This window comes from Sturnus vulgaris, chromosome 27, assembly GCF_052056855.1.
Source record: "Sturnus vulgaris isolate bStuVul1 chromosome 27, bStuVul1.hap1, whole genome shotgun sequence".
Classification (NCBI taxonomy): Eukaryota; Metazoa; Chordata; class Aves; order Passeriformes; family Sturnidae; genus Sturnus; species Sturnus vulgaris.
In genome coordinates, this window is record NC_142269.1 from 3,330,278 (window position 1) to 3,344,529 (window position 14,252).

General features: G+C 63.5%; 2 protein-coding genes across 4 annotated transcripts; one reads left to right on the plus strand and one right to left on the minus strand.

Moving 5' to 3' along the window:
• Positions 1 to 699: 699 nt before the first annotated feature.
• On the plus strand, positions 700 to 7,249 carry PHOSPHO1 (phosphoethanolamine/phosphocholine phosphatase 1). 3 transcript variants are annotated; one of them, XM_014889470.2, is made up of 3 exons: positions 876 to 1,008; positions 4,292 to 4,361; positions 5,186 to 7,249. In XM_014889470.2, the coding sequence occupies exons 2-3, from the start codon at positions 4,317 to 4,319 to the stop codon at positions 5,936 to 5,938; spliced, it is 798 nt and encodes a 265-aa protein (XP_014744956.2). In that variant the 5' UTR covers positions 876 to 1,008; positions 4,292 to 4,316; the 3' UTR covers positions 5,939 to 7,249. The 3 variants fall into 3 exon arrangements, with proteins under 3 accessions (XP_088035732.1, XP_014744956.2, XP_088035731.1); XM_088179605.1 differs by lacking the exon at positions 876 to 1,008 and adding an exon at positions 1,026 to 1,543; XM_088179606.1 differs by lacking the exon at positions 4,292 to 4,361 and having other exon boundaries at positions 700 to 1,008.
• A 148-nt stretch (positions 7,250 to 7,397) lies between these two features.
• ABI3 (ABI family member 3) lies at positions 7,398 to 12,146 on the minus strand. Its single transcript, XM_088179607.1, has 9 exons — positions 11,967 to 12,146; positions 10,817 to 10,984; positions 10,154 to 10,330; positions 9,446 to 9,531; positions 9,014 to 9,106; positions 8,376 to 8,551; positions 8,241 to 8,268; positions 8,020 to 8,120; positions 7,398 to 7,882 (listed from the first exon to the last, which is right to left on the minus strand). The coding sequence occupies exons 1-9, from the start codon at positions 12,081 to 12,083 to the stop codon at positions 7,722 to 7,724; spliced, it is 1,107 nt and encodes a 368-aa protein (XP_088035733.1). The 5' UTR covers positions 12,084 to 12,146; the 3' UTR covers positions 7,398 to 7,721.
• Positions 12,147 to 14,252: the final 2,106 nt, after the last annotated feature.

The window sequence follows — 14,252 nt, forward strand, 5'->3', positions numbered from 1 at the left end:
TCCCCAGGAGCCGCCGGCGGGGCAGGGCTCGGCACCGGGAACTCTCCGAGCTCCGCTCTGCCACCGAATTTTCCCAAAATGTGGAAAAACCCCCGAGCTTTTGGGACTCTGCACGGGGACAACGTGGCACTGCCAGGCTGCAGCTCCAGCCGGGAGCCAAACCCGCGGCTCTTCCCGACCTTTGGAATCCCGGCCGCGCCTTTCCATTCCCGGACACTTTTAATTAAAACCCAGCGCAAAACCCCAAACCCCGCTGGGTTTTTCTCTCTCCCCGCCGCGTTGCCGAGCCCGAGCCGGTGCCGCCCGTGGCTCCCGGTGTTTTTTATTTTATTTTTTTTTTAATTTTTATCTCGGCGGCTCCTGCGGCCCCGGCGATAGCGGCGGAGCCCGGGCGGGGCGCGCAGCGCTGGCACCGCCACCCTGCAATCGCCCGTCCCGAATTAGCGCCGGGGCCCCGCGCCCCGCCCGGGCTGCGGCCGGGCCCGGACCCCCCCCGAGCGTCCCCGCCGTTATTTCGGGGACAATTCGGGCGTTTTGCTCGGCGCCAGCCGCGGCGCCGCGCTTGGCTCCGGGGGCAGAACCTTCCCCCCCCACCGAACGGATTGGGTTCCACAGAATTCGGGATTTTGTTGTTTTTTGCCCGATTTGGCAACTTTGGGCAGCGGGGCGGGGGCGGCGGCGGGACCGGGGCTCGGGCAGGGGGCGTGGCCTGCTATGACCCCGCCCCTCCGCGGCGGGGAAGCTGCGCTGCCATTGGCTGGACCGGCGGTGACGTCGGCGCACTGCGGCGGCTCCGCGCGGCCCCGGTGGCGTCGCTTTAAAGGGGCCGCGCTCGCGGCAGCGCCAGCGGCGGCAGCGGCCCCGAACCGGCCCCGAACCGGCCCCGAACCGGCCCCGAACGAGCCCCGAAGCGGCCCCGAACCGGCCCCGAGCCCGGGCTGCCCCCGCGCCGCCCCCGCACACTCCGGCACCGGGGCGGACCGGGCGATCCCGGCAGGTTCCGACCCGGTAAGGAGGAGAGAGGCGGCACCGCAGCGGTACCGGGAGATGCCGGATCTGCCACGGCTGCTGCCGGTACCGGCGGGTCCCCTCATGTTGGACCCTGCCGGGATCGGATGGTGCCGGTACCGGGGGTCTCCACCTGGTGGGATCCTGCCGGCAGCGGAGCGGGTGGTGCCGGTACCGGAGGTGCCGATACGGTCGGACCCTGCCGGTACCGCGGCGGCTCCTGCCGGTACAGGGGGGTCCTGATCCGGTTGGACCCTGCCGGTACCGGGCAGTGCCAGCCGGGCACGGAGCGGCCGCGATTCAGCCCCGGCGGTACCGGGAGGAGGGGAGGGGCTGTGCCGGTACCGGAGCCGCAGCCGCTGCCGGCCCGGTGGGATCCGGGATCCGGGGCTGGATCCCCGGAACCGCCGCGTTCTGGGGCCGAACCGGGGAAGCCCGGTTCGCTCTTTGGGGAGCCCGGGGCTGCGGGAACGCCGCGGATTCCCCGCAGGAAAAACAAACACCGGGAAAAGCCGGAGCAGCGCCGTCACCCGAGGTGACCTGGAAGGGTCTCCCCGCGTCCCTGCCCGTTCCCATTCCCGTTCCCGGGAATTCGGGGGGAAAGCGGAGCCCGGGAAGGGCCGGGGGGACCCCGGGGCTGGCTGGGACCGGCTCCGAGCGCTCCTTCCCAGGGATTTCCCGTTAATTCCCGCATTTCCTCCTCTTTCGGGAGCCGGGGTTCCGAGCGGCTCGCTGGGATCGAGTCCCGGTCCCGGTTCTCCCCTCGTGGCTTTTGGGGCAGCGGGATTCGGATTCTCCCCGCTCGGTTTCCCGGGAATTCTGTCCCGGAGCTGGAATTCGCTCGAGGGCAGAAGTTGGGTTTGAGTTTGTTAAAAACCCGAATATTTAACCCAAATTTTCTTTCGGGTTCAAAACCTCCAAACCGGGCACGATCAGGGAGTGCCGGGGGGAGAGCGCCGCTGTCCCGGCAGTTCTCCCGGTATCCCGGGATTTCCAGGCTCGGGACCGAGCCCGGCCGTGCCGATTTTTGGGAACCCGCGGAGGGCGCGGGGCGGCTCCGGCTCCCCCAAAAACCCCGAAATTCGGAGCACGAACCGCGCCAGGAAACCATTCCCAGCAATTCCCCGGCGTTTTCCAACCCTCGTCCCAAACCCGGGGAGTTGGAACCTTTATTCCCAAGTAATTATTCCATTTATTTTTATTTTCCATCCCGACTCCCCGGCTGCGGTTTCGGGTTTTTTTGGTTGTTTTTTTTCTTTTTGCGGGTGTCCCATCCCGGAGCAGGAATCGGGATCCGCTCCCGTCGGGATTTTCCCTTCCCGCTGGGTGTGTCCGTGGATTAATTTAGGTCCGGGACATTTCCTAATTAATTTTTTTTTCCCCTCCTATGGGAGCAGGATCAGGGATGGAGCTGGGAATTCCAGACCCCGGGGCTGATCCAGCTCTGGTTGATTGGGTTCGGATTTTCTTTTCCTTGTCGCAAGGATTTTGGGTTTTGTAGGATTCCAGGTGTCCCCCAGCCCTCAGAGGATTTCAATCCCGAAATAACGCTCACACCGCGGGTTTGGGTCACTTTTGGGGCTGTTTTGGTGCCGGTTTTAGGGGGTTTGGGGGCCGGTTTGGGGCAGTTTTGGTGCCGGTTTTAGGGGGATTTGGATCAGTTTTGGGGCCGGTTTTGGGGGTATTTGGGGCAGTTTTGGTGCCGGTTTTAGGGGGATTTGGGTCAGTTTTGGGGCCGGTTTTGGGTCAGTTTTGGTGCCGGTTTTGGGGGAGCAGCTCCCGCAGCCGCATCTCGGGGTTGCTCCGAGCTCCTGCGGGAGATGGGGCTGGGATTGTCCCGCTGATCCCTGGAAACCCCTCGGAAATCCCCCAGGAACCGTCCGGGAGGGCTCAGGTTTGACATTCCCAAGGATTTTGGGATCGATCCCGGGAGATCCGGGAGGTGGAATTTGAGCTCCCGGAGCTCGGGATGAGCCCGGGGCGGCCCGAGGGGCTCTGGCCCCGCTCGGCTCCGGTTTCGATGTCCCGGGACAAATCTCCGGGAGATCCCTCGGGGGCTGGCTCTGACCTCACCTGCCCCAAAACCCCAGGTTCTGTCCCTGGAACTTTTCCCACCCCACAAACCCCAAACCCTCGGCCCAGAGAAGTTTTTTTGGGGCGGTTTCACGTCCCCACAGCTCCCTGGCCCGGTGTCCCCGCTGTCCCCAGGCCACCCCGGGGCTCTTTCCCAAACTCTCCCTAAGGCTTCATCCCAAATTATTTTCTCACTGCTGGCAGTGACCAAAATTCCAGTTCCTCTTTCCTGTTTAATCCCTATTTTTTTTTTTTTTTCCGTCTCTCTTGCTTTGGAAGCCGCTCCCAGCCTGGCTGTGGCTTTATTTTGGCTCCAGGTTTGTCTGTAAATAAACCCTCAAATTCGGATGGGATTTTTTTTAGCAAAGAAACACCCAGTGTGTGGTTCCAAGCCTCACAAAAAAAAAAGGGATTTTTCCAAAATTTCCAGCCCAGGTCTGATCCCAGGCTCCGTTTCCCTGTGCCAGGTGCCGCGGTTTTTTTATTCCAGCCGAGTCATGGATCGTGTTTGTTCCCAAAATAGTCGGGAGCCGGGCTCGGCTCCAGCCAAATCCCCCACAAATCACCTTCAGCTGCAAAACTCTTCCTGCTGCTGCTGAAAATCACGGGAATCCTCCCGGGCCCGCCTCCAATTCCCGGCGCGATATTCCCCAATTTCCAGCGCTTTTTTTTTGGGGGGGGAGGTTTCTCCTCGCCGTGGACCACCAGGGGTCGGCAGAATTCCGGCTTTGGTGTCACTCCAGGAGAATTTCTGCATCCAGAGGAGAACCCCAGAGATTGCGGTGGAAGGAAATCGGGGGGATTTGGAGCAGGGCCGCTCTTCCAGGGATTTTTTGCTATTCCTGGTTTTTTTTTTTTTTGGTTTTTTTTTTTTTTTTTTAATTTTGCTGTTCCCGTTTCTGTTTTGGGTTTTTTTGTCTGTTTTTTTGGTGTTTTTTTCTTTTTTCCCTAGTCCCGCTTTTTTGCCCTTCCCGGAGTTTTTTGCTTTTCCCGGGATTTTTTGCTTTTCCCGTTTTTTTTTTTTTTTTAGTTTGTTTTGTTTTGCTGTTCCCCCTCTGCCCTCACGGAGGATTAGGAGGGATCAGAGCCTTTAAGCGGCCTCTGCTCTCCTTTAATTCCTCCACCCCGAACCAGAAGCTCCTGAACTCGGGAATATCCAGGGAAAACCCCCCCAGGATTGACCAAATTCCCTTTTTTTTGTGCTTTGCAGCCCTCAGCCCGGGGATGGTGCCAGCATGAGGAGGTGCTGCCAGGGCGTGGGGCTGCCATGCCTGTTTAAGGTCAGTGCCACTGTCCCCTGCCTGCCCCAGGTGACATCTGCCACCCCCAAAACTCAGAATTCCACCGCGGGGCGGCTGGGGGGTGCCAGGCCGGGGTGATTTTGGGGTTTGTGGAATATCCTGAGCTGGGAGGGGATCCCCGGGGATCATCCAGAGTCCTGCAGGACACCCCAAAATCCCAGCCTGGCCACCCCTGGGAGCTTTGGGGACGTGCCCGTTCCCTGGGGAGCTGTTCCAGTGCTAATGCCACCCTAAAATCCCACCGGGCCCTCCCTGGGCTGTCACCCCCCGTGTCCCCAGGGTGGCACAGGACCACGCTGGGCTGTCCCCCCCGTCCCCCCCGTTCCCAGCCAGGTGTGCCGGGTCAAAGGCCACCTCGCTGATCCCGAGCCCGGTAATTCCTGAGCCGGGCCGAGGCACAGTGACCTCGGGCCGGGATTAGCGGCACAGCGCGATCCCTTTATGGGCTGCATGAAGGGATTAACCCCTCCCGGCCCAGCTGGGCTAATCAGCCTGGGCTCATTTTGGGGTGGGTGGGGGTGGTCCCAGCACGGACCAGTGGGGTCTGTCCTGTCCTCCCTGGCCAGAGCCCCCCCACCCCAATAACAATGGGGGTTACAGCCCCCACACCCCAATAACAATGGGGTCAGAGCCCCCACACCCCAAAAACAATGGGGTCAGTGTCCCCCCACACCCCAATAACAATGGGGTCAGAGCCCCCCCACCCCAATAACAGTGGGGGTCACAGCTCCCCCACCCCAATAACAGTGGGGTCAGTGCCCCCCCACCCCAATAACCGTGATCTCTCTCCTCTCCTCTCCCAGGGTGTGGGCATGGCCGGGGCGCGGCCGCCGCGGTTCCTGCTGGTGTTTGACTTTGACGAGACCATCGTGGACGAGAACAGCGATGATTCCGTGGTGCGGGGCCGGGCTCTGCCGGAGCCGCTGCGCCAAAGCCCCGCGGGCGGCTCCTACAACGAGCACATGCAGCGCGTGCTGGGCTACCTGGGCGAGCAGGGCGTTCGCCCCGCCGACTTCAGAGCCGTCTACGAGAACATCCCGCTGTCCCCCGGCATGGCCGAGCTCTTCCAGTTCCTCTCCAAGCACCAGGAGCTCTTGGAGCTGGTGCTCATCTCGGACGCCAACACGTTCGGCATCGAGGCCAAGCTGCGGGCGGCCGGGGTGCGCTCGCTCTTCAGGAAAATCTTCAGCAACCCGGCCAGCATCGACCGCCGCGGGCTCCTCACGCTGGGGCCCTACCACAGCCACAGGTGCCCGCAGTGCCCTCCCAACATGTGCAAGGGCAAGATCCTGGGCGAGTACCTGCAGGAGCGCGCCCGCCAGGACGTGGAGTTCCAGCGCGTTCTCTACGTGGGGGACGGAGCCAACGATTTCTGCCCCGCGGGGACTCTGACGGCGGCGGACGTGGCTTTCCCCAGGAAGGGTTATCCCATGCACAGGCTGATCCAGGAGAGGCAGGAGAAGCAGCCCGGAGCTTTCCAGGCTGCTGTGGTGCCCTGGGAATCGGCCACGGAGGTGGCGCTGTACCTGCAGGAGCTGCTCAGGAGGAAATGCTGAGGGATTCGGGATTCGGATCCAAGGGGAATTGCAGCTCCCTGCTCAGCGCTGCTCGCTTGGCCTCGTTCCTGGGATGTTCTCCTGCCTTTCCCAGCTCTGCTCCCCGGTGAATAAAGCACTTTCTGCAGGTCCCCGGAGCCACGGGGCCACAGCGGGGCCCCGCGGTCACAGCCGGGACCCCGCGGTCACAGCCGGGACCCCGCGGTCACAGCCGGGACCCCGCGCCCTTCGCCGACACCACCGGGGATTTTCTGGTGGAGTTGTTGCTTCCTTTCCCTTTTGGCCTCGAAAGAGAATTCCTAAAAATCCAGAAGCCGGCCCCCCATGGGCTGGGCACGTCCTGGCTCCTGCCATGCTCCCCCTGGCCTGCCTGGCCCTGGGCTCCTTCCCCTTTCCTGATCCCACTGGGAATTCCGGCTGGGAAATCCCTGTTCCCTGGTTCCTTCCCCTTTCCTGATCCCACTGGGAATTCCGGCTGGGAAATCCCTGTTCCCTGGTTCCTTCCCCTTTCCTGATCCCACTGGGAATTCTAGCAGGGAAATCCCTGTTCCCTGGCCCTCCACACCCCACCCCGAGCCTTGTGCTGGGGTTCGCTGTTGCCAGGAATTTTTTTTTCGGGATCAAGGGTTTTGGGAGCAGCAGGAAAGTTTTGGGAAGGTGCCAGAGCCTCTCCAGCCCCATCCCAGCCGGGCACGGGATCCACATCCCCCGTGGGAGCAGGGCCCGGCCTCGCCCCTTCCATCCCTGCTCCTCTCCCCGGTGTCCCCGCGGTGTCCCCGCGGTGTCCCCGCGGTGTCCCCGCGGTGTCCCCGTGTCCCCTCCCTGTCCTGGATCGTGTCAGGCCCCTCCTACCCCAGCGAGGGACAATCCCCCCCTGACCTGGGCACCTCAGAGGTGCCAAAATCCCCCCGGGGGGGGGGGGTCCCGTGGCACTTTTGGCACCGCGTCCCCAGAGCCTTCCCCCCGTCCGTGTCCCCCTCCCCACCGCAGTATTAATTAACCCCTTCATTAATTACCCTTTCTAATTGCACTCTGCAGGGGGCACCCCCAGCACCCGCTGCTCTCTGGGGTTGGCTCCTCCTGGATTTTTCCTGGATTTTTCCCGGATTTCTCCACAGCCTTACCGGCCCCCGAGGGTGGCCCTGACACCCGCAAACCCTTGGAACCCCCAAAGCTCAGCAGGAAATAACCAAAGCAGCCCCGAGCGGTTCCTCCTCTGTCCCAGCCCCTCGCCTTTGTTCTTCCTCCTCCTGTTCGACTGCGTGGAACTCAAAGCCATGGAATTAAAGATACAAATCTGTGTATTATAAAGGTATTGCAGAAAACACAAAACCGGTCCAGGGCGCGAACGCGGCTGGGAAACAGCTCTGAGCTGCAGCGAAATTCCTCGGGCTGCTGGAATTTTGGGGGATGGCGTCGGAGCAGCGGGGTGGGGTCAGGGGATGAGCGGGGGAAGATTTGGGGTGGGGATTTTTGGGGTTCCAAAAGCCGAAATTCCCAACACTGCAAAAGCCAAAATTCCCGCTTCAAAAGCTGAATTTCCCGGCTCCAAAAGCCGAAAATTCCCAGCGCTCCAAAAGCTAAAATTCCCAGCGCTGCAAAACCTGAAATTCTCGGCTCCAAACGCTCCCGAGGATGCACGGGGGAGCAGGGAATGTTCTGGAAGCTGTGCCAGCGGTGCCACCCCCGCCCCGCTGCCAACCCCGCTCAGCCCCGCTCATTCCCAGCGCTGCCGGAGCCGGAATTCCAAGGAAATCCCGAAGTGTGGCGGAGCGGGGCAGGCTCAGACGGGCTCCACGTAATTCCCGGGGAAGAATCCCGAGTGCTGCTCCGTGACCCCCTCGCACCAGCCGTCCGGGAAGCGGCGGGTGACGAACAGGAGCGCGCCCGGCTCCAGGGACAGCTCCGTGTCCTTCTGCGCCGTGTAGGGGTACAGGGCCACCACTGCGGGAGGGGACACGGGACACATGGACCCCGCCCGGGGGACAGCAGGGAGGGGACAGGAGCGGCCACGGCAGAGCTGGGCACGCCAGGGGTGCAGATCCGGGGGTTTGGGATTTTTTGGGGGATTTTTTGGGTACCTTTCTCCAGGTAACTCTGGGGGGCCCACGGGGGATCCTCTGCGACTGGGGGTGGTGGCAGAGCCGTGTCCCCAAATTCTGGCACAGCTGGGGGTGGTGGCAGAGCCGTGTCCCCAAAATCCGGCACAGCTGGGGGGGGTGGCAGGGTCAGGTCCCCAAATTCCGGCACAGCTGGGGGGGGTGGCAGAGCCGTGTCCCCAAATTCCGGCACAGCTGGGGGGGGTGGCGGCAGCTCCAGCTCATCGGGGGCTGCCAAAACCCCCAGAGGGGTGAGGGATGAAGGGGCTGCCAACCCCAAAAACGGATGGGGAGGGGTCACACGCAGCCCCCCCGTGTCCCTGTGACTGAGCGCTCACCTGGGGGTGGGAGGGGCGCTGGGGGCGCGGCCAGGTGCCCAGGGAGGGGTGGCGGAGGTGGGATGGCAGCGGCAGGTGGGGGTGGCCCCGGAGGGGACGGGGCCAGCGGGGGTGGCCCTGGCAGGGGGGGAGGGACAGGAATTCCTTCCCCAGGAGCTGCCGGGGCCGGGCTGGAGCTGGCGGGGAGGAGCAGCAGCGTCAGGGCTGGCTCTGTCCCCACGCTGAGCACAGACATTGTCCCGTGCCACGACAAGGTGGCACCAGGTGGCACGAGACCCCCAGCTCTGCCAACCCTTCCCACCCTGTGTCCCATTCCCACCCGTGTCCCATCCCCACCCTGTGTCCCATCCCCACCCTGTGTCCCATTCACACCCTGTGTCCCATTCACACCCTGTGTCCCATCCCCACCCTGTGTCCCATTCACACCCTGTGTCCCATTCCCACCCGTGTCCCATCCCCACCCGTGCCCCATTCCCACCCGTGTCCCATTCCCACCCGTGCCCCATTCCCACCCCATTTCCCCATCATTTCCCACCATTCCCCCTCTCCCTAAAGGATTTTTTTGCTCCGGACTCGAGGGCAGCAAAGCCCCCAAATCTTTTCATTGCCCCCCCAAAGCCCCAGGAGCTCCCTGGTACCTGAGGGACCCCAGGGAGGAGCTGGAGGTGGCCGGGAGCTTCCCCTCAGGGACCACCGGGGGCTGGACGGGCTCGGGGACACGGCTGCTCCTCCTGCGGGGACGGGATGGGATCCATGGGATCCAATGGGATACAATGGGATGGGATCAATGGGATTCAGTGGGATGGGATGGGATGGGATGGGATGAGTGGGTTGGGATGAGTGGGATCAATGGGATGGGATGGGTTGGGATGGGATCAATGGAATCAGTTGGATACAATGGGTTGGGATGGGATCAGTGGGATCAGTGGGATCAATGGGATCCAATGGGTTGGGACAGGATGGGAACAATGGGTTGTTCTCAATGGGATGGGACCCCCACAGACCCCGCCCCGTGTGCCACCACCCCTTGGTGACACAGCAGGGCCACCCCCAGCCCTGCCCCGTCTCACCCCAGGGTCCCCGCGGGCTGTGCCGAGGAGGATTTGATGCTTTTCCGAGCCAGGGTCCCCGTGCGGGACAGCTGAGTGCTGGTGTCCTGTGACGGGGACAGATGGACAGGGGGACACGGGGACACTGCAGGGTGACATCCCTGCCCCGCCACCCCCGGGCACCCCAGGGCTGTGACAGCCCCGTCCCCGGGGGCTCAGGGGAGGAGCAGGAGGAGCCTCCCGGGGGGGGGCACCGGCACCGTGGGAACCGTGGCCACCGCGCCACCACTTCCCGTGGCCCTGCCGGGGCTGGGAGGCCTCCGAACCCTCCCGTGGGCGCCTTCCGGAGTGGGGAGGGATCGAGGGAGCTGCGGAGTTTCCAAACCCCTTCCTGTGGGGGATTTCCAGAGTGGGGAAGGTTCTGTGGGGCCTCCGAGCCCTCCCCTGGGGGATTTCTGCAGTGGGGAAGGATCAGGGGGGCTGGGAGGTCTCCAAACCCCTCCTGTGGGGTGCCAGACCCCCAAAGCTGGGGGGCACGGACAGACAGACAGACCCCAGTTCTCCACGGAGGGGGGTTCTGAGCCACCCCTGCACCCTCAGGGCAGCGCTGGGGACACTGGGGACATTTGGGATATTGGGGACACTGGGGACATTTGGGATATTGGGGACACCGGGGACATTTGGGGCCAAGAAATGCCACCCGAACCCCGCTGTGGGAGCCCAGCTGACCTTGACGCCGTGGCCGATGCCGTCCAGGACGCTGAAGTTGAGGGGTTTTCTGTAATAGGGCTCCAGCACGGGGGGTTCTGGGGGTGCCACGATCCTCTGGCTGCTCGGGAACCTCTTGGGGACGGTGAGAGCTCCGATCTCACGGCGTGACACCTTCTCCTTGTGGATGTCCACCCTCTGCGCAGGTGACACTGTCCCCAAAACCCCATCCCGGGCTCTGCCCCCTCCCCCAGGTGCCACCAGCCCCGTGTCCCTGCCCGGGAGGGAGGAGAGGATTGGGATTGCTCAGGGACAGGTCCTGCCCTGTGCTGTCACAGCCCCGATGTCACCCAAGGCAAGGAATGGGGGGATGGCACTGCCGGGGGGGGGGTCAGGGGCTCAGCCACCCCCTGAGCCTTTCTCCTGCTGCTTCCAGCGTGGCTCTGTCCCCTCCTGTGGCTGGCCAGGTGGCTCCTGAGTGCCAGGAAGAGGCCAGGTGGCCACAGGACTCTGCCAGGACAGTGTGACACCGGCAGAACCCTCTGAGATTTCGGGGCACTTTGGGATTTGCAGGCGTGACAGGAAAACACCCCTCAACCCAGTTCCTCCCCAGCCTCTCCAGGGGTGGTTTTGGGGTCTCCAACCCCTCTTTTCCCAGAGCCCACCCCCCCAGCAGGGTCCCACCTGTGCCACGCAGGTGATGTCGGCCTCCACCTGGCGCAGCTGAGCCGCCTGCAGGTCCAGCAGGCGCAGGAAGGCGCTGGCCAGGCTGCTGACCTGGTAGGTGACACTGGCCAGGGACTGCGTGCTCAGAGCCATCGTCTCCTCCAGAGCCTTCCTCTTGTCGCTGGCCTGCGGGGGACAAAGGGGCCGTGGGACGAGGCTGGGCCACCCGAGAGGCTCCTTCTGCTTTCCAAATGTCTCAGACTTCCCCTGGCTCCACCCGGCGGGGCGGGAGGATCCAGGGATTCACTGGAATTCCTGCCGGGAATGATGCAGGGATGCTCGGGCAGGTTCTGGAGGGCTCTGAGTGCCCGGCTCGGCCTCTGGGGACAGCAGGAGGCCACGTGGGGGACACCTGGTGGTGCCAGCAGCTGTGCGGGGACGCTGTCTCAGCTCTCAGAATAGCTCGGATCATTTCCCCTCTGCTCTGCCCCGGTGGCTCTGGTGGCTCTGGGCCTGGGGGATGGCAAGGCCAGAGCCACAGACCCGCGGGGGCACAGGGGAGCCGGGACAGGCGTTCTCCTCCTCACTCCAAAACTCCCGATCCCTCCGTGAGCCGGGCAGGGAGGAGGAGGATGAGGAGGATGAGGAGGATGAGGAGGATGAGGAGGATGAGGAAGGATGCACCAGCAGAGTTTCACGCTCGCCCTGTGTGCTCAGGCCCTGCCAGCCCCTGTGACAGCCCAGGACACGCTGCTGGCCCCGGCCCCGTCCCTGAGCCTTCTCCAGAGGCTGGAGCATCCCCCCTCCACCCCAACCCGCTGCCAGAGCTGCTGGGGAGCGAGAGCAGAACCCAAACACGGCACAGGGTGGCCAGGGCAGCCTGGCCGGGAGCCAGCAGGGATGCTCGGGCTAGCAGGGCAAAATCTGCAGCAGCCACCCCCCAGCGGGGCTGGCATCACCCCAGCTCCAGTAGCCACCCCTCAATGGGGCTGGCATCGCCCCAGCCCCAGTAGCCACCCCTCAATGGGGCTGGCATCGCCCCAGCCCCAGTGGCCACCCCTCGGGGGCACCCAGCGGGGCTCCCATCACCCCAGCTCCAGTAGCCACCCCTCGGGGGCACCCAGCGGGGCTCCCGTCGCCCCAGCCCAGCCCAGCCCCGTGCCCAGACCTGCAGGTAGTTGCCCTGGCAGTACTCCGCCACCCTCAGCAGGTTTCCGTGCTGCTCCCGCAGCAGCTGCCGCCCCTCGGGGATGTCGCTGAGCCGCAGCCGCTCCAGCTCCGACATGTCCCCGGGCTCGGCTCTCGCTTCCTCCCCGCTGCCGCGATTTGAGGCTGCCGGCGGTGCTGACGCAGGGCCCGCGGGCGCCGCGGTGTCCCCGTCCCCGGCAGGGACACCCCGCCCTGCCCGGGACGAGCGGGGGGCAGGCGGGGAGGAAGGAGCGGGGCCCCGGCCCCACGAGGGGCAGCCCCGGGCCGGGGAAGGATGTGAGTCACGGGAACCGGGGCTGTAGGGCCGGGGAGTGACCCCGAAATCATCCTGATCCCGAAATCATCCTGATCCCAAAAGGGTCCTGATCCCGAAATCATCCTGATCCCAAAAGGATCCTGATCCCGAAATCATCCTGATCCCGAAATCATCCTGACCTTGAAATCATCCTGACTCTGAAATCATCCCGACCCTGAAATCATCCTGATCCCAAAAGGATCCTGACTCTGAAATCATCCTAATCCCGAAATCATCCGGACCCTGAAATCATCGACCTTGAAATCATCCCCACCCCAAAACCATCCTGACCATGAAATGATCCTGATCCTAAAACCATCCTGACCCTGAAATCATTTTGATCCCAAAAGGATCCCGACCCCAAAACCGTCCTGCCCTCCATCTCTGCCACCTGTACCCGGCATCCCTGACCCGCTGCTGCCAGCCCGGGGCTCGGGGCTCGGGGCCGAGCCGGGCTCGGGCACATCCAGGAACCCGCGGAGCTGCCCTTGGCAAAGGGAAGGGAAGGGAATGGAATGTTCTTGGATGCTCCCGGTGCCAGGTGCCCCTCCCGGGAACAGCCCCGTGCAGCCACTCCCGGAGCTGGCAGCGCTCAGGGCACAGCGAGGCGTGCCCGGTGAGCCCCGAGGGGACAGCGGGGACAGAGGGGACAGCGGGGACAGAGAGTCCTTGGCTGAGGAGTTTCACATCCCCGCGGGCGAGGCCGCAGGAAATTCCCACTTCCCCGGTGCTTGGAAATCGTCTCCACCCTCTCCTCCCCCAGGTGCCTCCTTGGCTGCACAGGAGAGCCCCTAAAGCTGGGCCGGGCCTTCCTGAGCCGGTCCTGAGCCCGTCCTAAGGCCAGGCCTGAGGGAAGTGATGGATTTCCTCCGGTGCTGCTCCCCACGCCCTCGGCACCGGCACCGGCACCGGCACCGGCACCGGCACCGGCACCGAGCTGTCCCGGCTGATCCGGAGCTCCCCGCGGGCCAAACTGCGGGGAACTGCTGTGACCCCCCCGCGTCATTCCAGGGGTCATTCCCAATTCCCGGGGGTCATTCCCAAGGGTCAGTCTCAGGGGTCACTCCCAGTGACCATTCCCAAGGTTCACGGCCACAGGTCATTCCCAAGATTTATTCCCAAGATTTATTCCCAGGGTTTATTCCCAGGATTCATTCTCTGGGTTCACGGCCACGGGTTCTTCCCAGGATTTATTCCCAGGATTTATTCCCAGGATTCATTCTCTGGGTTCACGGCCACAGGTTATTCCCAGGGTTTATTCCCAGGGTTCACAGCCACAGGTCATTCCCAGGATTTATTTCCAGGGTTTATTCCCAGGATTTATTCCCAAGATTTATTCCCAGGATTCATTCTCTGGGTTCACGGCCACAAGTCATTCCCAAGGTTTATTCCCAGGGTTTATTCCCAGGCTTCATGGCCACACGTCATTCCCAGGGTTTATTCCCGAGGGTCAGGATCTGGCCACGCCGCAGCCTCCCCCACCCTTCCGGGGCTCTCTCCAGGTGTCCCGGCCGGACCCCACCCACCCTTCCTGCCCCGGGCCCCTCCCCGGGGCGATTAGCCGGGCTTTGGGGCTAATTCCAACAACACCTGAGCGGCTTAGGCTGCTGAGTCCATTATCAGCTTAGCCAGCAAAGACATCAGCTGCCAGCAGAGCCCGGGCAGCCGCAGGGACAGGGACAGGAGCAGGGACAGGAGCAGGGACAGCTCTCCCCTCGCATGGAGCTCTGAGCACCCCCAGCACCCCCAGGGGCAGCCCCCCGGCCCCCCCAGGTGAGTGCTCCGCTGCCTCCGGGGCGGTTTTGGCATCGGGAATTGTTTTCCCCACGTTTTTTTCGGCTCCTCCGGGATCACCTGGTGTCATGGGGAATGCGTGACACGGGTTTTTGGGGTTTTTTTTTTGGGGGGGGAAGAAGAGTTGGGTTTGCCCAACCTGTGCTGTCTCAAAAC